This window comes from Perissodus microlepis, chromosome 19, assembly GCF_051167445.1.
Source record: "Perissodus microlepis isolate ML-2025 ecotype Zambia chromosome 19, ASM5116744v1, whole genome shotgun sequence".
NCBI lineage: Eukaryota > Metazoa > Chordata > Actinopteri > Cichliformes > Cichlidae > Perissodus > Perissodus microlepis.
Genome location: NC_140479.1, coordinates 26,010,189 through 26,037,002, shown reverse-complemented (window position 1 = coordinate 26,037,002; position 26,814 = coordinate 26,010,189). Strand labels below are relative to the sequence as shown.

General features: G+C 44.1%; 1 protein-coding gene across 4 annotated transcripts in view; it reads left to right on the top strand.

Annotated features, from left to right (window-relative positions):
* Positions 1-26,540, top strand: part of kif26ab (kinesin family member 26Ab) — a 66,077-nt gene extending 39,537 nt beyond the window's left edge. For 3 of the 4 annotated variants that reach the window (XM_084914589.1, XM_084914590.1, XM_084914591.1), the window contains 12 exons: positions 10,924-11,107; positions 13,723-13,935; positions 14,956-15,049; positions 15,673-15,935; positions 16,795-16,978; positions 17,708-17,867; positions 18,188-18,350; positions 19,172-22,424; positions 22,984-23,177; positions 24,004-24,027; positions 24,258-24,408; positions 24,495-26,540. In XM_084914589.1, the coding sequence (XP_084770715.1) occupies positions 10,924-11,107; positions 13,723-13,935; positions 14,956-15,049; positions 15,673-15,935; positions 16,795-16,978; positions 17,708-17,867; positions 18,188-18,350; positions 19,172-22,424; positions 22,984-23,177; positions 24,004-24,027; positions 24,258-24,408; positions 24,495-24,676 (5,065 nt within the window). In that variant the 3' untranslated portion in view covers positions 24,677-26,540. Of the gene's footprint in view, positions 1-7,398; positions 8,391-10,923; positions 11,108-13,722; positions 13,936-14,955; positions 15,050-15,672; positions 15,936-16,794; positions 16,979-17,707; positions 17,868-18,187; positions 18,351-19,171; positions 22,425-22,983; positions 23,178-24,003; positions 24,028-24,257; positions 24,409-24,494 lie in introns of those variants that run through there. The other variant, XM_084914592.1, reaches the window with a different exon arrangement.
* Positions 26,541-26,814: the final 274 nt, after the last annotated feature.

Below are 26,814 nucleotides of genomic sequence, written 5' to 3'. Positions count from 1 at the left end.
CCACTGAGGATAAGGGCATTGTTAGGACAGGTTTCCCTCATTACCCACAGCCCTAGTAGCTGAATCATTTCATTCAGATAACACTGTCTTTTTTATTTTAATCTCCATCTATATGTAGCTTGGCTCCAGGAGGTTGAAAGGGTTCACATGGGTTGATGGTAGCTGTGGGGAATTTAAAACAAGTAACAACAGGGCTTGTAAGAAAAATTAAACATAAAAAATATTGCTGACAGTTTATTATCAGAACATTTTCAGTATTAACTTCTGGCTTCACTATAGTCTGCAGCAGTTAATGCAAAATAAGCTACATTAAAACAGGATGGATGCCTAATGGTCCTTCTAGTACATCACCCATGTTTTATTTGCTCCACAGTCTACTTCTTAGTGGAGAATTATGAAGATTAAGAGTAATTGTAAAGGATATTGCGCCCCACCTTTTCATGTCCACTTATGTATGAGACAAGCGAGCGGCTTGGACGTGCAAAACCGCCGTATCAAATTAAAAGCTGCGAGGACGGTTGATCTCCCCTGTGTTTCTGTCACTGTTTTCTACATGCACGTCGTCTTGAATGGAGAGGATTATAGCCTATAATCGGTTCACGACCCAGCGCATGAGAGCCAGCTGTGGTGTGCTAAAATCCCCTTTTCCCCATACGCTCTATGAGAACCAGCAAGTGTAGCTGTGTGTGTTTCGGTGACTCAGTTTATCAGTATGTGATACAGGATAAACTGCTTAATTTGAATAATGTGGCTACAGTCGCTGGCATTTTGGTGGCTTTTCTCAGCCACGCGGTTTCTTTGCTTTCCCTGCTTTTATTTTCAGATTGGTCTCCACTTTTCATTTGATTTACGTCGTCTTTCATGGCAGTACAGCCCATTTCACCTGATTTGGACCTTTTCTGGTTTTAGTTGGGTTACCAGTTGACCAGAATATAGATGAAAGATTAGGAAACACATGTAAGACCTCCCCTCCCCCTGCTTTCTGTCTCACCAGGCCGCCCACTGATTAATCACTCCCAAATGTTCTCATCAGCCTGTGGGCCTGTTTGTTGTGATAGCCTCTGTGTGGGAAAGTGCAAATAAATAATAGCTAGGTGTCTTACTCTGGCAGCAAATGATTAATGAAGTGGAGAAGTGATCCAGAAGTATTCTGACTTTTTCCCCCGTTGCCCGTCTCTCCCAAAGTTATCACGCTCTCACGTTAGTTTCCCCTCTGACAGCATTACGCTACAGGGGCATAACATTTGATTGAGGAATTGTCTCATAATTGTCTGATAACAGGCCTCATTTGTTGCTTGTCTATCAAATATCCTGCTTCTAAAAAAGCACCGAAGCGATTTCCGAGACAGGAAACGTCACTCAGTCAGTGATAACTTCATGTGTGTTCCAAAAGTTGTGTTTGTGTGCCCTGAGTGCAACAGCCTACCTGATGTTTTGAAGGCAAGACGTGGGTGGGATGACGGGTGAATCGCAGTTCAACATGTGAAAATGTGGAGTTATTCCAGATTCTCTGCAGCCTGGGAGAGGAGCATAGCAAAATACCTGGAGCGCTGTCTGAGGAGCAGAGAGAAAATGCTCTGGAAGAGATGAAAGCAGCTGTTAATCTTTGTCAGCAGTGCCAGAGGTGGGGAGACTGCAGTCGGCGGAGCAGGGATGAACATGTCTTCATTATCATCTGTCACCCATCAGCTGAAAAGTGAATGTTCTTCCAAAGACTTTTACTTTTGCTGCATGAACCAGTTTTGACACATTAGCGGAGCATTTTACTGACGCTGCATTTTTGGAAACCTCTTGTAAACAATTTAGAGTCAATTGTTAGAGATTTTTGTTGGATGACCTTTGAATTTCAATGCAGTTATTTCCACAAAGGAGTTTAATTGGCCCATTTATCTAAATGACTAACAAACATGTCCTGCAGAGCTAAAGCCCTGTGCTTTCTTCACCTCGTCATGGCCCAGTGTTCAAGCTAGTTAAGGCCATATTTGCAAGACTTGATCCTCAATGTTACAAGGAACAATAAAGTGAAAGTAAATGCAACAATACCCTATCATTTTCCTTCCTTTGCTCATCTTAAGCCTTCCTTAAGACCCTAGCTTGGCAACAGAGTTTTGCGGCCTTTCACTCCGGGGTTGAGGTGAATTAGTGGGTGTGTGACTGTGCAGGGTGTCTGGAGACACAATACTTAATATTCAGCGTGTTAAACACAAAAACCCTGTGGGTTTGTCTGCCACAAATATTCCCACCCCTCTTTAACCTTATTGGCAATGGCACAGAGCGCCTTCTCTGTACCGCAGTGGGATAGTGAGGGTCTACTGGCATGAGCCAGTTCTTCTTGATCTGACATCCAAAAGCACAGGAGACAAATCAACCTTACATAGTTTTTTTGATTTTTCTCAACAAAATCAGAGTAAAAAGAAGTTCTTTTTACGTCTGCGCTGATACAAGCCACTTCTTAAATTTGTGTTGTTTACCCTCATGTACTGAATCACCAAACCAGGTTTTCTTGAATATTGATGAGTTTTTTCACTTTCTGGGCCAACTGTTCCATTTATTTTTGGCCGACTGGGAATTCCCATCTTTGGGAATAAAGTAATTCCAAGATGGCTGTGGCATACCCCCACCAATCATTTTTTTTCCCTGTTTCTTTCTCAGGCAGAAAATGATTTACCTCCTCATGGACAGCGCTTCACTGGCACAGAGCCAGGCCCACTGATCGAAGAGAGGACTTGGCTCTACAGCCTGCTGCTCCCTCCCTCGCTCTCCGTCTTTCTTTCTTCCTTCCTTACGCTTCCTCTGCAGCTTTCTCTTACTTACTATCCCCCCAATTCATTTTTTAACGCCTTCCTCACCTCTACAGTGATTTTCCCTCCATTTACCACTCAGAATCCCTTTCTTCCCCCGTGTTCCAAATGATCCCCTGTTATTCAAGCAATTCTCCAGAGGATACCCTAATCCCTTGTTTTCCAGCTCAGTCCACAGACCGGTTGAAAAGAGTTCTAAGGAGATTGCAACAAAACAGGTTTACAACCTCCGGGAAGAATTTGGGATTTTATTTACGGAAAGCTGCACTTCTTTTTCTTCTCCTGACAGGAAACCTCCCTGAATCCACATTATGATACAAATGCGACAAGTCAATTGCAAAAAGGCGACATCAGTTTTTGTGCGGAATCCTTTCTTTTCTGTGATGACGCATTGTATCCACAGATGTTACATGAATGCATTTGGCCTTACTTAATTGGCTGCAGATTGGTGCAGTGAAGATGCTCAGCCTTGGGCCGTCAGCAGTCAGCGCACAAATAATGATCCATTTGATATTCTGTGTCCAAGGCCAGACGCTAAGCAGGAACAAAAGGCTTGTTGAACACCTTGTTGGAACAAAGAGCTTTCCTGAAAAGCGTCGGTCCGATGCGTTTGGAGTGTGCCGTGCAGGGTATCGCTCAGCTAACTGGACATTGCATTCATTGCTGTCTGGTTTTGCTGGGATTCGTTTATCTATTTCTGAGGATTTATAGAAAGTCTATAAATCTTAGCCTGGAGGTGTTTGGCCACTTCCAGCAAACTGCTGCTGTGTAAGCCAATACAGCACAGAGGAGCTCTACCTTCAGTATACTATTAAAACAGCCAAGCAGGAGAAAGCAGCCTCGCAGTCAGTTGAAAGCTTCAGAGCTTTGGATTGATAAGATTTAACTGACAGCCCGATAAGCCAGTTAGTTCTCTCTTCCATTTTAATGTATCTGGGGCTGCCAAAGGAGTGAGGAAACACATTTTTCAAAACTACTGGAAAGATCTTGGTTTGGAAAGATGCTCATCTGAATCTGAATCTGAACGATAAGATAACCATGCTGAACAGAGGAGAATGTCTGTTCCCGTAGCTCCAGGTGGGAGCTTTTTTTCTTTTTTCTTTTAGCAGCGTCTGTAAAATAAAATTGCATATTTTTGTGCTACAGTTACATTTTTTTAAAACCATATTTGGCATTAATTTCAGTGTCCATGCTGCTGTAGCCTCAGGCAGTTGTTTTGAGTGATTTAGGATAAGAGGGAGGAAGTGAGAAAAACTAAATGAATGTTTATACCAGAGGTCTTTTAATTGCAGGGAGACTTTAGAAAGAAAACGGGCTCATTATCAGACTAAACGTCTGTGCCACACAGGAGGCTCTGTCATCTATTCAACAGCCAGCTCTAAAGCGTTCTCCCCATATGTTCAGTGCTGCGTCTCAGGTAACCCAACTATGTCTCTGTGGGGCAGCTGTGACTCAGGGAGTGGAGCAGGTTATCCACTAATCAGAGGCTTGTGCTTCATTTATTGGCTTTTCCGCCCGCGTCCTTTGGTGTGTCTTTGCACAAGATACTGATTCCCCAAAACGGTCCCTTAGTTACATATTTATGTAAAGCACAAGTGCTATATGTATGAATGATGCTTGTAATGCTTTAAGTATTCAGCAAGGCTAGAGGTATATAAATAAAGTCCATTGACCATTTCTCTGGTTAGTTTAAGAACCTACCTTATGTGACCACCGGAGCTTTTAGTGTTAGGTTAATGCGTATGTTTATACTCCACATCTGAAAGATGGTGACACTTACAGCTTCACAGGGCAGTCAAAGGGTCTTTTCTAATCCTCTGAAATACAGCTACAACGGATGAACTCTCAGGAAGCTTTTATGGCATGGAAGCATTTGTCTCATTTAATGATCGGCATCCTGACCTTGTTAGTAAATCTTGTCTGGGTGGGCATTCTCGCTGCCAGCGCTGGTTGGCAGAGTATGACATCACCTCCTCTCGTCTGCACACCGTATGAATGTGTGTGTATGCATGTGTGTGTGTTCACAGGCTGATGTCACGGTCACTTAATCACTGCCAAAGTTTAACGAAGGCTGGGTCAGGCTGTGGGTGACCTGGGACCGCGACCAACGAGGCCAGTGCAGAGATGCAGATTTGCTTTAATCCTACCTAAAATTTGGCAAAGAGAAAACCACACAGCGATGTCTACCTGCACACAAAACTTCGGTCTGGTGCTCTTGCTTTAACAGAACTAAGTCTGTATTTCTCCTACAGACACTAGATTTATGTTATACCCCCACACCTTTGGGGCAGAGAGCTGTTTGATCATGTCAAGGGCAGCCCATCAATAAGACAGCCTGTACTGATTTTAGCTCTGGGGAGGTTTCCTAATGATTATCTTTTGACTCAAAAACACAGTACCTGCTCTGATATAGATCAACAGACATCCAGCCCAGTCAATCATGACCATCTGCTGATTTGGCATTTATGGTGAGGGCAAAATACTCAGTATATACAACAGCAACATGGCTATACCGGCTTCAACTAAAGAGAAAGTCTCACGAATGCCGTCACTGGTATGGGGTAAATTCTCAGTGTCTCTAGCAACCAGTGAGCGAGTGAACTCATTGTGCCGTAGTCATTATCACTGCATGGTGTTGAAGCTGGCTGTAGCCCCAGTACTCCCATCTCCCATTCGTGAAGAGCTATGCCAGCCTGCTAATCAGCAGCAGTGGGAGACTCGCTGTGGGTGGGGTGGCGCGGGTAAAGCAGTCTCATATCAGACTGAGTGATCTGATCCGCGCATGAATGGCCAGAGCAGCCTTATCTTGTCTGCAGAGGGGAAAGAAAGGAGATTCACAGAAAGGAAGTGTCAAGGATAGTAAATGTGGCCAACATGGTAATTAACCACAGAAAAGAGGTACCTAAAGAGCTGTATAGCTGGCGTGGAGAGCAGAGACAAATTTGTACAAACAAGCTAATGGGCGCACCAACTAATGTCTCTCTGGGTCAGAGGAATTTCTCTTGTTAATTTGACAAAGCAAAGAAAAAAGGCTAGGAACATTATTGACAGGCTACAGTGAAGTTTTGAATCTAGTCAGAGAATACAGCCTAACCATTCTTTCTCTGTCGTGCCACCATTGACCACCTCCGCTCCTCCCTCGCTCTCACTCCCTCCTTAGGTAAAGGATGAAATCTACATGTCCTTTCTCGAACAAAGGCACCGGGAGACCTTTTCATTTAAAGGGTTCTTGATTTTACATCTGTCTTGCTTCAGCTCATTTATATATATTACTCTGATTATCTGTCCCTAAGGTCTGTTCATAAGAAGACAGTGATGGAGCTGAAAGACTATCAGGATAGTTCCAACTGTGGCTGTCCCCTATTTTTATGTCAGTTTGATGTATAACAGTGAAAAGCACACTGGTGGTAGCAGCAGTAGGGATGAGAATAATTACCGGTTGTACTGTCAGAGTGACCAATGCCGACATTAGTATTGTCTTTTGCTCATCATCTGTTGCCAATCATTGCTCAAAGGGATTCGATGGTGGTGAAGCATGTAGAACTCTGTTAGGAGACAGTCCTAGCACTTTAAAATAAGCCCACCTCAGAAAAGCAAACACTGCAGAAAAGCAAAGGTAACCATGCTATGGAAGGGCAGAAAGGGAAGAAGGAAAAGGTTATGTGATATATCAAACAGCTTTATTACTGTACGAAAAATGTAGGTGGTGTTGGCTTTATTGTTTGCCTTCAAATTTAATCCAGCAGAGTTCATATAAGGGGCACTGTGTCAGAAGGAGAGGAGCTGATAGAGCCTAGTGCTGCATGTACTTTCATCTGGCAAGTCTCACACCCACTCTGTTTGCCGATATGTTGTAGTAGGCACTCTGCAGCCAAAGTAGCAGCCTTTCAAACAAGACTGGCTGGTTGGGGGGGCTGAGAGGGCTTACTGGTAAATTGGCAGCCCAGGGAATACAGGGTACTCTCACCCCAGCGCTCACCCACTCACATGCTTTCATTCCCCTTTTTACCCTTGACCATTGACTGACTGCATTCTCTCTTAGTGGCCAGCATAAATCTGCCTTTCTAAGAAGTCATTTGTTCATTGTCTGTCCTCTTTTTTTGTTTTTTGTTTTTTTTAATCTCCCTCAGCTTTCCAGTTTAGTCAGAGCATCATTCATTGAAGAAATCCATTTTTCTCCTCTTAAGTACATCCTTCCTTATCCTGTCTCGCTCCTTATGATTAATACCGCTCTCATTCTTCCGGCTAATTACATCTGTTAGCAACGACAAAAAAATAAATAAAATAATACAAATATGAAGTGTACACATGCTACCCCAAAAACACAGGAACACACATGTACACTCGGGCTCATGGATGCATACACTGTAGGCATACTAACCAAATCTGTTTGAAGTGTGGGACCCTAAAAGAAGAGAGGGCTCCTGCATGCATTAACTATTCATGTGACGTGTGGTGGGGTGCATGCATGTGTGTTTGTGCAGAAGGCTGAATGAGACAGTGAGTGTGTGTGTGTGTGTGGGTAGAGAAAGAGAGAGAGAGAAAGAGAGCACTCGCAAATTGTGCCGCAAGCAGCCAGCAATCGAGCGCTGACACCTCGTCTGGCAGTCGGAGCGAAAAGGGGCTGGGCTGAGGAAAGAAAGGGAGAGAGAGAGGGAGAGGTGGGAGGCAGGGAGAGAGGAGGGAGTGTGTGTGTGTGGATGTGTGTGTGTGAGAGAGAGAGCCAGGGAAAGAGAAATAGAGAGAGACACGGCAGGACAGCTGCCAGAATTTCTCCGATTGCAGGAGAAGGACTAAGAGGTGGAACAGGAGCAGGAATTCTTCTCATTCTCAGCTACTCAAGGAAATCTTGCAGCCCAGCCAGGAGCGCTGATTATTTTCCCTGCCTTCTGCCTGTAAGCAGTAGAGCGTCTGGGAAGGACCGAGGCATAAGGATCTGTAACCACTCACAGCAGACAAGTACGGTGGATTAACTGGATGAGGGAAAAAAAGCAGCCTATGGGATGACTGAAGAATTGGATGCGAAGAAAAAGTAAAACTGAGTCGGAGGACAAGCCAAGTTTCTGCGGTTTCTGAACTGCGTCTGAACTTTTGCAGGTGAAGAAGACATGCAAGGAGTTAGAGATGCTTTCATAGTGCATGAACACAGGAGGTGCACATCCTCATCCTAACCTCGTCCTCACCTTCTCTTAAGAAACTCTCTGGATTACACCTTCACTGCGCACCTACTGGTTTTCCTGAAGGGCACTCATCCTGCCTGCCCACCTCCACCCAGCCCCACCTGCCGCTTGTTCCATTCAGTTACTATGACGCCCACGCCTCCCACTCGTCGCTCTCCCTCTGCCCCCCGAGCTTCTCACAAGCCTCTGTGAAATTAAGTGGAACGTTGATGATCGTAGCGAAAAGGACCTCTGTGCCTTGAGTAGCAAGCAACCCCACCTCGCTGTGTAATTGCTGAGTGTGCCGGCATAGCAAATGTGCAAATAATGGAGAAAAGTGACAACACGGACAAGGACAGCAAAGTTGAACTCTATCAGTTGCCTGTTTTTTGACTATGAGCATAAACTAGATAATGGATTGGAAAGAGCTGTAAGTATCTCACAATGTGTGCATGTCGGGGGGTGAAGCTTTGGCTCACTTTTCTAACATTCAACAGAATTCATAAAGCATGAGTGTATGTTCAAGTGTTTTCGGGCTTCGCTTCCTCATACATATAGAGTCTCCTTTGAGCATTTTAGAGAAAGTTGTGAAGGAAAACAGCTTCATTAGCATTGAGATTGAGTGAACAGGTGGACAAGCTGTTGTGGGCAAAGAAATCTGAGCCTCTCTTCACTGCCTCTCTCTCTTTTTTCCCAATGACTGATCATATAGTTGTGTAAGGAGAGGAGAGAGAAAGAGTGTAGGAGAGAACGTGGGAGGGAGAGGTGGGGAGAGACAAGCAGTTTACCTGTGTATGTGTGACTGTGTTGAAAAAAACAAAGCCCTAGCATAATCATCCCTCACCTTCCATTCATGAACATGTGCACTGATTGTCATTGTGTTGCATGAATTAAAGCTCAAGGTTACAATTGCAGCTTTGGGCTGTGAACGCTACTCGCTGGTCAAAACAATTATAAATGAAGTGGAGTGGCTTTTTTTCTATGCTACTCTATGGGTGCTGCTTGATTTCTGTCTAAACTCAAAGAGAAGAGAGAATGAGGTGAGGGGTGAGAGAGAGAGAGAGGCAGAGAGAGACAGAGGGACAGGGTAGATTTATCTTGAATGAATGTGCTGCGGATGCCTCTCATAAATGTGCGTGCACACTCGCAGACTCGCGCAGCCACGTGTACTCTGCTATAGCTTCCCCTTTCTTTCTCTCCATCTCGCATTCATCTATTCCATCTCACTCCGTGTCACACGATCCGTCTCGCATGCTATCACACATAGGCAGCTCCCCGGGGAGCGGCTTCTCCTGTAGTCTTCTTGGATGCAATAATTATTCCATCAGCAAGCAGTGTGTTCGCTGATTGTGCTCTTGGGCTGTCACTGCAGGGGGTGTACAGTGGAGAGGGGAGGGGGTGGAGAAGAGGAAGCGGGGTGGGTTGTCACTCCAGGACACAAGGAGATAGGGACGAGAGGGGGGTTCTGTTTTTGGCAGCAGCCCACCTAGTCCTGTCCAGAGGAGCCCAGAACACAGCTAATGAGCTCAGGCTGGCCTTTTAGAAAAATGCTACTCACCAGATCCTTTTTGTACTCCAGATTTCCTCTTTTCTCCTTTTCATGTTCTCTATGTATTCTACCTCTCCTCAAAAGCCTTGCTCTGCAGATTTTTCACATTCTATTCTCAACTTCAGGTCTTCCTTAATTCTCCGCGCCACACTTCCCTTCATGTTGACAACCGCCCCTTTGTCTTCCCCGTACTTCTCTGAAATCTGACTGCTTAAATGAAACCCATTTGAGTGCATTTGAATTACCTTTGGGTATTACTTTCCTTACTGACCTTGAATTACTGCCTGAGGTGTGTGTTAACTGATCTAGGGCAAAGCAAAAACTCGAACCACCTGGACCGGGGTCCCTGCAGGCCAGGCAGAGATATTGGTGTTGCCTATAAAGTTGAAGAAGTTTGCACAAAAAAGAATGACTCCTTCTGATTGTTCTATGGAGATCTTCTTGACTTTGAAAAGAGACCAGAATGACAGCAGAATTTAAACTGTGAAAAAGGTCAATTCACTTACAGAACTGGGTTCTGTTTGGTATCAGCAGAACTGTCATGTGACTATCTAGATATCACTAAACTAACATCTGATTATCGAGGTTGTTTACAACTTCCAAAATACATACATGTTGTAGGTTTGTCTCAAATACTAAAACAACTGGGTCTTTTCTAATGCTTTTCTATCTAACAATTACACATCAGGAGAACCTCAGTGCTCACTATCTTGCCCAAGGATACTTTGGGATACAGCCAGCGATTCAACCACAACTTCTTATTAGTAGATCATCTGCTCTATCTTCTGAGTCACAGCCACCCAAATGATGCTGTCATCATCGCTTATCTGCAATGATTAGCAGAGAAGGGCACAAGTATGTGCTAGAGGGAAGTGTTTCAACAGTCCTCAGATGTCACATCCACGACAGTTTTTTTTGCTGCGTTTGATCAAAATAAGTGCATGTATTTCCTGTGGCTTTACAGTCTGCGTCTGGTCCCTTTGAGCAGAGAACCTGGTGACCATTTGTCTTAGAGAGCTATTCTGTATAAAAACATAAAGGTGTAAGAGAATTCCACTTTTAGTTTAAGTCGAGAGCTGAAACATTATCCTTCTTGGTATGGGAGTATGAGTTGGGAGTTGAGGGAAAAGCATTTTTAGAGTGGAGAAGGGTTGGGAGTGGTGGCATAATGTAACTCACCTCCTGACTTTGTTTACTTTGGCAGACTAAGAGCAGATTGTTGACCTTTATGTTAAAGTGTTAGTGTGTGGTTTTTGTCAAGGTAGACATTTAAAATCAATAAGCTCTTGGTAGGGTACCTCCTCAACAAAACATTACCTGAGAGAGAAAGAAAAAGGATTTGCTTAACTTTACAGCTTGGTAGTTTTCTAAGTATAGCTTTACTTTCAAGGCTTTTTTTTCTTCCCACCTCCAGGGCAGCTCAGAAGCTGAATCTTTCCTCCAAGCGGAAGAAAAACCTGCCTTCCCTGCTTCACCCGCAAGAACCTTCCATCTACCCGACCAACTTCAGCGGTATCCTGCAGGTCTCGCCACCCCCTGCCCCACCATGTCTGCTCCGTGCAGTTTCCAAAGTGAAGGAAAATCCAGGGATGGGAAAGGTGAGAAAAGACACACACAGAGGCACCAAAGACAGAATGCTTTTAATGCACAACAGCTATACAACACGTGCTCTCATAAGCCACCATTCCCTTCCTCCCTTGCCCTGCAGAACTGCGTGCGCCAACATTTATGGATACACACAAACCCCTATTTGGAGGGTTGAATGCAGAGTGGCGACAGACTGGTCTGCAGGCAGCGTGCTGTCTGGTCCAGTCCATGCAGATGCAGCCAGATAAGCCTGCTGGAATGTCATGAATTCACTCAGTTTGTGTGACCAGCATTCCTCTCTGTGAACACAGAAAAGACAGTAAAAACTGTAATTCACCAATCTGTGGTCACGTTAGCATCAAGACTCCTAATTCCATTTTAGGTGCAGTGTGCAGTGTTGAAAGTCAGGCTGCCAGCGATAGAGCAGTCATTAAACAAAGCTGTATAAACACATCTCTCTTCCTTTGTGGTTTATTGGGTATTGTTTGTCTGAGCTGGCGTCCTGTATTTATAAAGCAGAAGAAGTCCCCTAACAAGATTAGATCCCACCTGGACAGGAAGTGCTCGCTTCTGTTGCCAGGTATCCAGACGGTTGAAATTTTGCCACATATTGTAAATCTCCCATTGACACGCGGACTTCATAAAAAACCTGTGCTATTAACAAGCCTACTCAAGCTCACACCTGATGTATATGATCCATCTGTGCCGTTTAAGCAGCTGGTTTTCAACGGGAGATCAGGATTTATGACATTTTATGATATTGTTCCAAGTCTGCTTGCACTGATTTTCAGGTTTTCTTATAGTAAAGTAAACAGATCCGTGTGCTTTCCTGGTTCCTTTGTGTCTGCCTCTCTTTCACCTGTGGAATCGCACGTGAAATAACATTTTCAGTCGCTTTCACGGCTTCTCCGGATCTGTTTCATTCTAATTCAATCAATGTTTCCAATCAGGTGTAGGTGGGTCACTTCCACTTCTCCACTTTTGACCTAGACACAGTTCTTTCAGGTGTAAGGAGCTGAGTGGACGGAGTCATGCCAAGCCTCACTAATGGATTTTGTGGGGGATCAAGGGACAGGGAACCAGGGGCCATTAGCACGGAGTCCGAGGTGTGAAAATACTACAGCCAATCCTCTGTGGCCTCCACTATCTGATCTCTGCCAACGTAAATAAAACAGAGACATTAGCTCACTTGGTAGCCTCTGTCTGGTGGACAGACATGTGGTTGTCATATATGGAAGCCCTGTTTAAATGACATAGCAAATCTAATTCACTCAACATATGCACTTGTCAGTCACAACAAGAGTCCCCTGTGGAGTATAAAGAGTGCTTGCACTTGGCCTGTGGTATCCAAGATGAATTCAGTCACTGAAAGAAAAGGTTTTCCAGCCACATTGTTTGTGAGTGCTGGAGTCTAGATCTGTAGCAATATTAATATACGAGTCAGGGAAGAATGGTCCTTTTGTGTAGGCGTGAAGATGGTGGAGAGTCCTGAGCTGAGCAAAGCAGCCTTATGTCAAAAAGGGAAGAGAGTTGGTTGTATTTTAAGGGTTTTATTTCAGTGCCTGAGAGGCACCATAGGTACTTTTTCAACAAGCTTTAAAATGACTCTGGATTGAGTTCCCTGTCATGTATACTGCAGGACAGAAGCAATTCAGCTGATGTAATGTTAGGCGCAGCACTAAATACTCTGGGAGTTGACAGGGACTCTAAAGACTGCTAAACATATCCAAAGAGCCATTTCTGTTCCCTGTCAGTCACAGATATATTTCCAGAGAGCCTTTGGAGAAATAGAAGTGGCGCTATCTGACCATCAGATTGTAAAGGAATATAGAGATGTCAGAATTTCTAAAGAGGTGTCATATAGCCTGACACACATAAGCACACCCACACAAACCACAAACTGTGCATCTATGCATTAGAGACATAGATTGTCTGTAAAAGAGGTCCTACCACAAGGCATGAATGGGCATGTTAGTAAATCAACATCTTTAGATGCAAGATGCAATCATGTTTAGCGTACCATGTTGGCATCAAGAACTATATGTTGACCTGGGGAAGGTGTTAAGAATCTACGCTCATTTTATAAATATAATATGTCTCAGAATATAGCAGGGTGGGTCACTTGACGGCCAGTCGTTTTGCAGGCAATAGAGGGAAAGGAGAGAAAAAGGAGAGTTAGGAGGTGGAACAACAGGCAGGGAGGGCATATGCTCCTGCACTCCCACGCTGGTGAGCTGTTCCTGGTCCAGAAAAAACAATCTCTAGTGGGATAATCCCCCAGCAGGGAGCTGCACACACACCAATTTCTAACATTTTCAGCTGTGCCTTTCAATACTCACCTTGCTGCCTTTTACTAACACCATTAGCCAATGTGTTGACCCAGGGAGAGTTTCCATGGTAACTTTCAGTGTCCATCAGCTCTGACAAAGTGAACGTGATCTTAATGCATAAACGCTGAAGGACCTTCAGTTTGCAACTTTTATATTGAATGCCTGCCATATGTTTTTCCTGTCTCTTCGCTTAGTGCATTATAATCAAAATGTCTGTCTTTTTGTCGTGTTTTTGTGCCATCTCAATTTCTAACACACCGCCATTCTCTCTTTTTGCTTATTTGATGTTGCTTTAGGTGAAAGTGATGATGCGTATCTGTCCGTCTCTGGAGGCTGCAGACTCCTCAGAGTCTCAGTCTTTCTTGAAAGTAGACAGTAGGAAGAAGCAGCTGACCCTCTACGATCCCGCGTCCAGCCCACACTCTAGTTCAGGGCACAGGAGATCCGCCACTGTGGCCGTCCCAAAGATATTTGCCTTCGATGCTGTTTTTACCCAGGATGCTTCACAAGTAAGGGCCAGTGTTTGTGTATGTGTGTGTGTATTAGAGCAAGAGAGCTATTTTTCTATTTGTTATCCAGGAATTCAGCCTCTCAAGGGCAAAGGGACGTCTTTATACTTGCAGGGTGTGACCAGAGGCTTAGGGAAAAAAATGCCTTTCTTGGGTCAAGGGGCATTCTTAGCAACATGGGCCTAACAGCTGGGCTTTTAAGCCCTCTAAGGAATGATTTGAATCCACTCCACTTATATCTAACCACTCCTTTCATAGGACAGCTATATCTAACCTCAGCCATTTGGAAGACACAGCAGGCATAAGCGCTGAGATCAAAGTCAAAGGTCAGATATACAGTATGTTTAGTACATGTGACTTAGGAGCGGATCAGATTTGCTCTCTTCTCATATTAAGACAAACACCATAATCTTTTAAGAGAATGACTCAATCTGTTTTTGCTCAAAGACAAAATTAACAGAAAATCTAAGGTAATCTGAAGTATTGTTTGCATGTCGCCATGGTGCAGCGAACTCTAAATAACTATGACAGCAGAGTGTAGGATGTCATCACCTGTGTAGGATATCCAGAAAAACCTCAGATTGTGTGGCACGCTGCCTACTTTGAGCAATTTTTTTAAAATTAAGTAAGCTGCTGATGGCTAAAGACTAAATGTTTCTGCTACATCTGCCAAGCTGCTAGATTGTGCTGCTGGGACAGTACTGCTGGTGGCTAACAGTAACAACAAGCTGTTCTGCTGTTAGAGGTCTTGTTTGCCGTGTGATGTATGGGAAGGGGCCTTTGCTGCTGAAGCCTTGCCCCAGAGGACCTCTGCTGAAACAGATTGCCTTGACATGCAAGACACGGAAACAGACATTACCAAACAAAAACACACTCACACACACTTGTGTGAGGAAAAATACTTAAACTAATAACATGAATTGGTGTAAGCAATGCCAAATGCTCACTGTGCCTGTTTTACAGTGTTCCTCGAATTGCAAACTGACTGTGAAGGGCTTGTCTCTTTGTGTTTTTCCACAGGCTGAGGTGTGCTCAGGGACAGTAGCTGAGGTCATCCAATCTGTGGTGAATGGTGCAGACGGCTGCATCTTCTGCTTTGGCCAAGTAAACCTTGGTAAGCTTCTCCACTGGCAACAGATTAGAGAAGTGCCTTTGTTAGCCAAAGAAAACTCTCATTGCTCTTTGTTAGCTACACTTGATGTCCACAATTGGCTTAGCGGTGCACTGGGGTGAGTCAAGGAATGGGTGATTGAAGGAAAAGGAATGGATAGTGAGTCTGGTGTGGGGGTAAGGTGCTGCATTCAGGCTTCAGGGCTCAGTCTGTAATTAAAATCTTAGTAATTGGCCTGGCCAGTGTTCTTAGGCTGAAGGGCCTGCTTTTCTCATGCAGCTGTTTCCAGTTTCTGTAATTCTGTGCAGAATGGCTGTGTCTGGAACAGGTCCTTGGATTAGCATTTGATTTAAAGGAAAAAAAGTTATTATTTTATTTTTGCCTTTCCGAATATTACCTCAAATCCTCCACATCTGCCATTATTAATTTTTTTTCAGCACCATTTGTTTAGCAGAATAACCCTTCAGAAAATATCCAATGCCAGTGCCTATTTCTTTGTGAACTTCAGGCCTATTTCAGACAGGTTGATAAAAGAAGCAATTTTATTTTGAACATATAGTGAGTGCAGCCGGCTTCCACACACAAGGCAATATTTTTATTCCCCCCCTCCTTTCTTACATCCTCAGGCAAGACATACACCATGATTGGCAAAGACAGCTCCACTCAAAGCCTAGGCATTGTGCCCTGTGCCATTTCTTGGCTCTTCAAGCTCATCAACGAGCGCAAGGAGAAGACGAGCACGCGCTTCTCAGTCCGCGTGTCTGCAGTGGAAATCTTTGGAAAAGATGAGGAGCTAAAGGACTTGCTGTCTGAGGTGTCGGCCGGCAGCCTGCAGGAAGGCCAATCCCCGGGAATCCACCTGAGAGAGGATCCCATCTGTGGCACTCAGGTGAGAAGTGTTCCATCTCTCCACTTTTTCTTTGTTCACTGATCCTTTCATTCTCTCTGTGGGTTATAAAATATTAGTCTGACTGAGTATTGATCTTTTACTGTCTAGGCTCTAGCTCTTTTTTTTCCCTCAAAGATGTTTAAAGTTCTTCGAGTGCAATGTGTGTATATATATATGTGTGTGTGTTTGACTTCCTACCCTACCTGCTCTTAAAACCCTTGCTTTATATTTTCTACCCAACCCTTCTGTGGTATTGATGGCTTTCTTCTTACCTTTGTATTGACTCTTCTGTCAGCATCCGTCAGCATCTATTACTGATGTCTTAGTGTCAGCCCTCTATAACGCCATAGAAGTATTACTGGGTGTGTGTGTGTGTGTGTGTGTGTGGTGGGAGTGGGAATAGCAGAGGGGGGTTGTGACTGTATGTTTGAAGGCTCTCACAGGTGTTGCTGTCAGATGTTGTTTTTGGGGGATATGCATGGACTCTAACTTCAAAGGGTGTGCAGTACTATGAATCTCCCTCTTGCGCTTTCCTTCAGCAGCTATGTGTGCCTTCTCTCTTCTGCCTCCTCCTTCCTTTCCTTCTGTATCCCACCACTGCCATCATCACATCATGTTGAGGTGAAGAGCCCCTGCCTCCTGCTCCACTATTACCTCTCCTAATCCTCCTCCCACTGTGTGCATATCTGCTGTTTTAATAGCCCCTGAGACCCAATCTAATGGGCAAGAAATGTGTGGCAGAGTCCAATTAACTGGTTACCTTCTCTTTCTCGTTTCTCTCTGTCTCTCTTTCTTTTAAACATCAGTCCTTTTTCGGATACCCTGACCTTATTCTCTGGTTTTCCTTTCCGCCCTTCAGCTTCAAAACCAGAGTGAGCTTCGTGCCCCAAGTGCTGAGAAAGCCGCCTTCTTCTTGGATGCAGCCATTGCTGCCCGGAGCACCAGCAGACCAAATGTTGATGAGGACGAGCGACGGAACTCCCACATGCTGTTCACACTGCACATTTACCAGTACCGCATGGAGAAGACTGGAAAAGGGGGAAGTTAGTATTATTGCATTACTACTGCCCTGCAGCATAGGACCAGAAAGTTGTCCCTTCAAATTTATAGTAGAAAATTATAGAGTGAACCATGCGCAAGCTGCCAGATTAGTGAATGAAGTCCACACTTGCTCTAAAAAGTACTAAAATACAAGATAATCTAGATTAACAGGCTCCTCCATTTAGTTATCACTAATTGTTGTTGGGTTTTTTAAAACATAAGCTCTTTAGATGGCTAAGTGGATTTGATCGCACTTTAGCTTTTAATGGAAAATCGCAGGCTCTTTTTTGCGTTTGATGAATTCATTCTGGTCTCTGCAAAACAGAAATGTATTTGCATGCTTGTAATACATTGTGGTTAAGAGTAAGTAAAGCCTGCTGGTTTATGAACAACATCAATCACCAACAGGAAAATGTGTAGCTCTGTGCTTTACAAGGACAGACGCTGGCATTCGCCCTGTCTGCATTTTTAAATTATTCGATGGGGGACTGTTTTTCTAATTGTCAGTAGATTCTCTCGTTTTACGTGTCTCACCAAAGGAGACTCCTTGTTGCCATGAGTTACACATCTGGTGGAGGTTTAGCAGTGTGGCTGCAGTCTTACTCATAAATAATCCAGACAGCTCAAACACAGCTATGCCACTCCTGTCATCAGGGCACTTTGTACAGGCAACTTACTCCACATAGGGAGTGTCTGTTTTGCTCACCTGGTTCTTCTTCTGCCGTTGGCAGTGTCGGGTGGACGAAGCAGGCTGCACCTTATTGACTTGGGGAGCTGCGAAAAGGTCCTGAGTAAAAGCAGAGATGGAGGAGGAGGCTTGTGTCTTTCCCTGAATGCACTGGGAAATGTCATAATGGCTTTAACAAATGGAGCGAAGCATGTACCCTACAGGTGAGAACACCAACATGAGGTTTTAGAGTCGGCTGCATTTTAGCTTCCAAGAAACTGTATCTATATGTTAATTGTTTCAGGCAAGTCACCGCATGTGTTGTCAACCTTGCAGGTTTTTCTGTGCGACTGTTCAGTTTGTTTAGTTAGCTGCACAACAGCTTTCACTGGGGTTGCACAAGATTATATTGTAGTTACTCAAGTATGAAAAGATTAATGACTTGTCATTTGGGAGTGTTTTTCAGCTCGGAGGATTTAACGTGCCTGCCCCAGTAAAATATTACTGGGCTGTTTGCTAATAACAATGTAAATGCTCCCTGTAGAGACAGCAAACTGACAATGCTGCTGAGGGAGTCCCTTGGCAACATCAACTGCAGAACAACTATGATTGCCCACATCTCAGATTCCCCAGCCAACTATGCTGACTCGCTCACCACTATCCAGCTGGCATCTCGGATCCACCGAATGAGAAAGAAGAAATCTAAGGTACGGCGTGTAAACATGTGCAGTAACACACTGATAAACCGATGAACAAGCAATATGAAATTCCAGTGACACCACTAAGGATGCATTTGTATAATTTAGGAACTTATTATAATCCTTATAAATCTTAATAAAGCTCCATTTAATGTTGCTCATTGTTTATAAATGATAAATGAAGAGTAATCGTTATTAAACATTATTTCATCATTAAGTGTTGCTATTGTAGCAATTACATTCCTAATGTGCATGCGTAACTTTAATTACCTTCATCATAAATCACAGCATTATTAAAGTCCTTAAATTTGTCTTCCTCGTGTAATTTTGGAGCTATTACGCAAATGAATGTGTTAATGCTCCCACAAATGAAATATTATTAGTGCAGTAAGTCAGAGCTAGTTTCTCTCAGCTCCTCAGCACATAATCATGTAATCAATACCACCGCCTAAGGAAGTGTGTAATGTATTCCCTTAGATTAGGGAAATATATGCTTCAGATAATTAGGTGAAATGACAGCATGTATTTATTTAGTCCCCATTATGATTATGATGCAGGCCGCAGACAACAATTTGCATTATTGACATTAGTTTCTGTGGGGCTATTGATGTGCACTTTTAACCTCTAGATAAATATTGACCGGTAATATTATAGGAATTAAAATATGCTCTGAAATGGATTTTGCTGCAAACTAGTAAGATATGAATCTGCTCTAAATTATAAGAATTAAAGTGATTTTGTAAATTGCAAAGTCTGTTATGTTAATTTTCCTTTTATCATTTTGTGAGATCATTTACAGATCTCTACTCTGTTCTAACTTGGTTTTGCAGTATGCATCTAGTTCATCTGGAGGTGAAAGCTCGTGTGAGGAAGGGAGGATCCGGAGGCCCCCCCACCTCAGGCCTTTTCACCCTCGGACAGTAGCCCTGGACCCAGACCTGCCCTGTTTGCTCAGTGACCCAGAATACTCCTCTAGTAGTGAGCAGTCTTGTGATACTGTTATTTATGTGGGCCCTGGGGGAACTGCAATCTCAGACAGGGAGCTTAGTGACAATGAAGGCCCACCTGCCTTTGTTCCAATTATCCCTTCTCTGAACAAGAAGAAGTCTGCAAAAGAGGGCCCTCTGGACAGAGACCATTTCTTTAAATGCAACACATTTGCTGAACTGCAAGAGAGGCTTGAGTGCATAGACGGCAGTGAAGAACCTACTGCTTTTGTTGGAGAGGGAAAACGATCCCAGGCTAGCCCCAAGATGGATAAATCTAAAGAGAGCCAAAGCTCTGTTTCACCAAAGACTGTAGCAAATATTTCTTACAACCAAGAGGGTATCTCACCCAAACAATCTCCTAAATCGGTCCCCCCGCAGCCAACTTGCAGTCCCAGTGCCAAATCTAAAGTTGACAGTGCCAAGAGGCAATGCATGCCTGTGGAAAGGGTACCATCAGAGAGTGTTCAAAATGTTTGCAGGACCAGGGCTGATGGTGAGAAGGCCTTGGTTTCAGAAAACAAGGTTAGTGCAAACAAACTGGCACCTGCCGCTACCCCACCTACTGAACCTGTGGTGAGAGAGAAGATTTACTCCAGCAAGAAATCCTTGCCAAAGCCAGCCCCGCCTCCTTCACAGCAGAGAGAAAATACTGACAATGAGGAAAGATCAAGCACCAGAATGCCACCTGTGGGAATGAGCCACCAAGCTGTGAAAAGAAGGGATCCGTGCACTTCGCCTTTACTTAGAGCTCCGGTGGGGGTGTGCCAGGTACGCTCGACGTTGAGGGAAAGGTGTCTGGACCGGGACATCCTTAGAGCGACCGTCACCCTGCAGCAGCCTGTGGAGCTGAACGGAGAGGATGAGCTGGTGTTCACTGTGGTGGAGGAGCTATCTATAGGCAGTATAGTAGATCAAGGCCGGCCATCGAGCATTATTAGCTTTAACAGTGACTGCTCTCTTCAGGCCCTGGCCTCTGGTTCTCGACCTGTCAGCATCATCAGTAGCATCAATGATGAATTCGATGCCTACACATCAGCCGCTGGAGGGTCAGAGGTGAACATTTCAGTGGTCACAGCCCCTCAGGAGGGAGGAATGGCGTGTATAGACAGCAGAGGTTCATCTATCAGTTCTTGGCTGAGTGAGGTTAGTGTCTGCACCTTGGAAAGCGAAGGGGCTCATTCCACAGACGTCTTCCTTCCACAAGCCAAACACATGGGCCCAGAGGCCACCGTTTATTTTGACTCCCTGGATATGTTTAATTGTGTCTCCTCACCTAGAAATGCCAAGAACTCCCTAAATGACAGCGGATTTAGTTTTTCTGAACTAGACAGTGATAGCGCCGCCTCAAGCAAGCTGTCACTGACAAAGTGCCCCCCATCACCGGAATCAGCAAAAGGCTCCCTAAAATTTACATCTAAAATAACTAAAGCTCACTCGCTTAGCTCCTCCCCACAGGGCCCGACTATAGTCCACTCCAGTCTTCCCAGGAAGATTAAACCTACCTCATCTATCTCTCATAGCAGCAGCAGTAGCAGCAGCAGCAGTAGAGAGCCACTAAGGCAAGAGGTTAAACAGGAAGATCCTTGGAAGTGCATTGACAACCACTCTGAACCTCAGTTTTCTGACTCCAGCAATACCAGCAAATTTCTCAGAAATCCCCCCAGTGGCATCCCTTCCAGCAAAACGTCCAGCAACACCAACAGTGTACCTCGCTCTCCCAATGTGCAGGGGTCTACCTCATCCCAAAGGGTGGTTGATGGCTGTGAGAAATCAGCCAGCAGGAATCCACCCAGCAAAATGCCTCAGCTGAGACGAGGTGCCACCACCCTGGGAACAGTGCCCGTCATTCATTCCACCACGGACTACAAGGGAAGCCAAGATATTGTTGCATCTGCCACAAGCCTTAAATTTTCCTCTCTGGGGAAAAACAAGGCCAACTCACAGAAAGCGAGCAATTCCGCTAAACCCGACTGCACCATGCCTCCTCCTCCTCCAGTGAGAAAATCCAGTCTTGACCATAAAACGAAGACACTGCTGCCCCAAAGTGCCTTAAAGACAGCATATGGGGAGGCAGGAAGGACCTATGGAGCGAGGGCGGCTGTATCAGAAGATGAGCTTGAGGTATGCCACAGAGTAGACAGTTTCAAAACCTCCAGCCTCAACACGGCCAAAGTTACCTCCAGTTTGAAGGCCAAAGGGCCTAGAGGAGAGGCTGGGCAGCACTATGGCAGTCAGATATCACTGGAAAGGTGTGAAAGTCTGTCCTTATCAGGTTCCAGAGCTGCGCTTAGTAGAGAGAACAGCGGAGCAAGTCTTGGCAGCAGTAGTAGCAAATCAAGCAAGTCCATTTCGCGATTCGGTATTCCCAATTCATCCAGCGCTCCTATTGCTTCCTGTCCATCCTCCCCAAGTGGAGGAAATGTCAGCAAACCTGGACAGGTAAAAGCTTCTGTAAATCCTAGGTCATTGGGAGCTGTTAATGGTTCTAAGGCACGTTCACTATCAGCCAACAGCTCCAAGGGCTTAAGCTCCTCCACAAAGTCTTTGGCCGCCCCATCTACCAGAAACACTAATGCCAACCTCCCTCCTTCTGGACGGACATCGGCTCCTCGGACCACCGCTGCAGTCACCAGCAAGCCTGGAAGAGGCACTATCATGGGAACAAAGCAGGCCATTAGAGCTGCAAATAGCCGTGTGAGTGAACTGGCAACAGGCAACATATCAGGAAAACACGTGAAAGCTTCAGCAGACTCAGACAGTGGGAATGACAGCGGGGTGAATGTGAGTGATGACAAATCCCCAGTAGCCATGCTGCCTTCTCCATACAGTAAAATCACAGCACCCAGGAGGCCTCAGCGCTACAGCAGTGGCCACGGCAGTGACAACAGCAGCGTGTTGAGCGGGGAGCTACCTCCGGCGATGGGACGCACAGCTCTGTTCTACCACAGCGGTGGCAGCAGCGGATATGAAAGCATGATCCGTGACAGTGAAGCCACAGGCAGCGCTTCCTCTGCCCACGACTCTATGAGCGAGAGCGGCTTCTCATCTTCAGGGAGAGCAAAGAGCTCCAAGTATCCCAAGAAGAGAGCAAACGGTGAGAAACTAATTTGGGATTTGGCGGTTTTACAAGTAATCTAGAAATGGGTAATATTCACAAATATTGTGATATACATTTCGTGGCACACACCCGAGTAATAAATATGTGCTGTCTCAGAGGAAATCAACCATAAATTTGTGGATCCATTGTTATTACAACCACAAATGGGCATTTCATCGGATTTTGTTTCCTTCTGAATCAGCAGCATGCATAATTCATACGTAGAGTAAATGCGAAAAACGTTAATGAATGTTTCAGACAAAGCATCTTTGATCTGTGTATTGATCAAATAAGAGTTGAACATGGGGATTTTTATGTAGGCCATTGTCTCGTGTATAACTGTTTCAATTCATGTGGGATAAACCAACCTTTTGAATCCACATATCTCATGAAACTCTTATAAGTATGCAGTCGCCACAGCTCAGCCAACCACTGTAAAGCCTTGCATCACTTTATATCTCAGAGTGGGATTTATATATATTTTTCTATAGATCCTAGCAAATGCTGCTGTTGTATGTTAGCAATCTAATTGGTGCCTGTCTGCCTGGTGCTTTAGGCTTCCAAAGAAGACGGCTAATCCCAGCACCCCTGCCAGACACAGCATCTCTGGGGAAGAAGGTGAGCACAGCAGGTCAGTGGGTGGACTTGCCTCCTATGTCTGGACCACTGAAGGAACCCTTTGAGATCAAGGTGTATGAGATCGACGATGTGGAACGGCTCCAAAGGCGGCGTCAGGAGGAAACCGCAGAGGTGAGCAGACACAGGTCACAGCTGGCTTGTTTTGCTGGTTTAGTGGTTCATCTTTCTGAACCCTGTTTTGGGTAATGTGAAGTCTGGGTTGATGCCGTGTAAATCCCACTTGCTAAGCCTTAGCAGCATTTTGCATCTGCAACATCAATGCCATACATCCTTTAAGATACAATCACACTGACTTGCAGTGTGGGAATTTCTTAGCTCCCTTCTCCCCAGCTTCTTTTTAAAGAACAGGACAGGAATAATATGTCCCAGACGTCTGACCTTCAGCCAGCTCGGTGGCAAATCCTGGAGTTAAAATGTCTGCGTCTCCAGATTCCCAGTGCTTGGTATTTTGGCAGCACTCCTTGGGAATGTCAAGAGTTCAGTAGGCAATTACCAATGAGGGTTAATTGGTCTGAGTATGACTGATGACTCGCCTCACTGCTGAATGTGATGGTGATACGGTGGGGTGTAAAAACGAAAAAGAAGACTGCGGTGAAAAGATTGGTCAGAGAATGTACGATGATTGCGAGGACACCTGACACCGACCCAAATCAGCTCAATGACAGCAGTCATCACTGAGCAGTCTGCATAGCTGACTCCTCCTGGGTCATTAACTGTTTCCATGAAGTGCAGCTGGAGGGGGATTTTTTTAAACTTATACATATGAAATCAATGACAGGTGGAAGTCTGATTTACTTTTCTCCTCATCATCAATGTCAATTTAGTTCTTTTACTGTTTTTTGCACCTATTACAAAAATTCCAGTTAAAATCCACTGCAAACAGAATATGTTTTAATATATAACACTCTGTTTTCTGTTTTTCCAATCCCGTGTTCAGCAACCATTCCAAGACGTTGACAAGGTGAGCTCATTTTTCAGAGAAACTGATGTTTAATTAAAAGCAGCACAGACTGTATTAGCAGCGAGCCAAATGTGACATACAAGCAGTATATTATCTGTTTGACTTTATTTCACGTTTATCAATGAAGTTTACTGATAGCGTCTCTTTTTTATGTAATGCAACTTTTTGAACTTTTTAACTGCATTTTTGATAGTTACTTAAATCAGTATAATCTGTCTTTTTCCCCTCAGGGCCTGCTGTATTTTAACAGTAAGCTGAAGATGCTTGAGAGAAGGCAACAGCAAGTGAAGGAAGTGAGGGCAAAGCATCAAGTGTTATTGGAGGAGCTGGAAGACACGAAGGCCCGACTGATGATGGACCCCAGCAAGTGGATAGGAGAGTGTAAGTCACTTCCTTTGAGAGTAAGATGACAAATAAACTTTGGTAGCAGACAATGTAACTAAATCCTGCTTTCCTCATTCCAACAGTTGAGGTGGACCAGAATTTGGATAAAGAATCTCCAGAGTATCTGGAGGCCTTGACACAGGCCACAGAGGAGCTGGAGTTCTGCGTCAACCTGTGCAAGGCCCGTGTCATGATGGTGACGTGCTTTGACATCAGCATGTCAACACCTGGCACTCAGGAGGGGCTACGTGAAGTCGAAGTCTGAGGACAAAAGTAAGTAGGAGCGGGAAAGGAAAGGGAAGTGAGAAGAAAAAGAACGATGAAATGTAGCAGTCAGTGTGTAGAAGTCCCTGGGAAGAAGAGCAAAAGACGGAAGTGAGATGAGAGTGGATCTTAACATGTAAACAGAGGAAATCTTGACCACCTAGCTACAGTGCCTCATTACCAGGACACGGCAGAGGAATGACACATGAGCACAAACGCTGTTGCCTCTATGGCAAAGCAGTGGCCATCACCTACTCAAGAGTCAATGAACAACACCTGGAAGTGCCTTTTTTATTGTTTTGTTTCGAGTCGTTATTTTTCCTATGGCGCAGGTATCTTAAGCGTACCTACTCCCTGAACATATTGCTTTTAAGAAAAATATTTTATATTCCATTGTATAGTGTATTAAATGAATATGTGATGTGTACAAATGTCCTTTTTATGGGGGAAAATAAAGTAAAAAGAAAAAAGCAATAAGCTAATGTTATTGCTCTCCCAGACTGCCTTTTCTCTTGTTTCAAACCTCAGTCAGCATTTTATCCATGATCATTCAGCCTCCTGCGCCTTATGTTAACTCTCTGGTTCTGTAGTTTTCTAAATTTTCAAACTGGACTATGTTATTTCATCAAGGACTGTATTTGCTGTCATCACTCATCTCCTGCCAGCTGGCCTGTGAAAGCTGCTTGCAGGGTAGAGTGAATGTTTTTTTTTTCCTCCAGTTGCCTTGTTCAAAATGGGTCTCAGAGGATGCACTTAGGTAGAGCAGCAGTTTTGTTGTGGGAAGGAGAGTTTATTCAAACTGTGCTTGCCCATGTTTATCTCACTAAAATAAAAGTTTAAGCCAAAACATATCAATCAGAGGGGCACTGTGATGGACGATAAGTGATTGTTCTTGATTCAGCCATTCTTTCTGGTGCCTCAGTATGTGGTCATGCAACGTAACCTTCCCTCCACTCACCTACAATGATCATATGATGACTGGTTACACTTCTACCGGTGCCCATCAGTGAGCCCACTATTTCTCTAAATGGGCTTTGACTGGGGGCTTTTTATATACTGTAAAATAAAAAGGAGCACTGATGAGCACAAGTCAGCCAGTCTGTTAGACACTACTTCTTTTTTAAGTGCTACCAAGCCTCAGCTCTATGCATTCCAATACATTTACTGCAACTACAATAAGAACCTCATTACCGAGTAAGGGCAACCACCTAGTTTGTTCTCTTTTGTCCCTACTCTACTAATCTACTAATTATTGACGTTGATCTAATGTCTCAAACGAAGACTCCAGAATTTCTCCATGAAACGATACAGTGAAAAGCAAAAGATTGCGGCATTATTTAGCAAAATCAATCATGGCATCAGCTCTTCATGGCTGCCAGAATGTGCTTATGAATCAAACAGCTGACATGGAGACAAAAAAGATGATTGGTGAAAATGATTGTTCAGAAAAACAGACTGGTTTTGACGTATCTTGGTGTGTTTGACTTCTATATCTATGACAAATACAACTTTGTTTTCTTTGTTTTACAAAGATGGACTATCTCAGGCCCTCTCTGAAGATGCTGCATGAGATTTTTAATCACTTTTAAGAATGATTTCTACTCCATTTTTTACCATTCTAATTTTTTACAATAATTTCTGTGTGTTCACTAATGTGGGGTTATGCTCATGAATTAAAGAACTATTACCAAACCAAGACCTTTTTTCCAAGAAATTATTATATGTAAGGTCATATTTCATATCAAAACCCATATTTTCTAATACCTTTGTTTTTGTATAGGATTTTCAGACCCTGTGTATAAATGTACAATATGGCAGCTTGTGTTTTACTTTTACAGTACTTGTGAATAAAATGTTCCTTCTTACCAATGATTCAGAGTACTATTTATTCTACAATTATTTTCACAAAATTCCAAATAAATTCTTTTACTACAGTGGTAGCTTAAAACAGCAACCAACCAGGAGAAACCTTTGCCACAGGATTACAAAACTAGACATGGCACACTTGCCCTTTTGTTTTATGTTTGTTTATTCAGCATCTTCTCTTTTAAAATGAATGCGTGTAGAAAAAAGTGCTTGTGTGAACAAGTTGTTACTCTATGGAAGCCTGTTTCCGCCACAAAAAAAAAAGTATCCGTA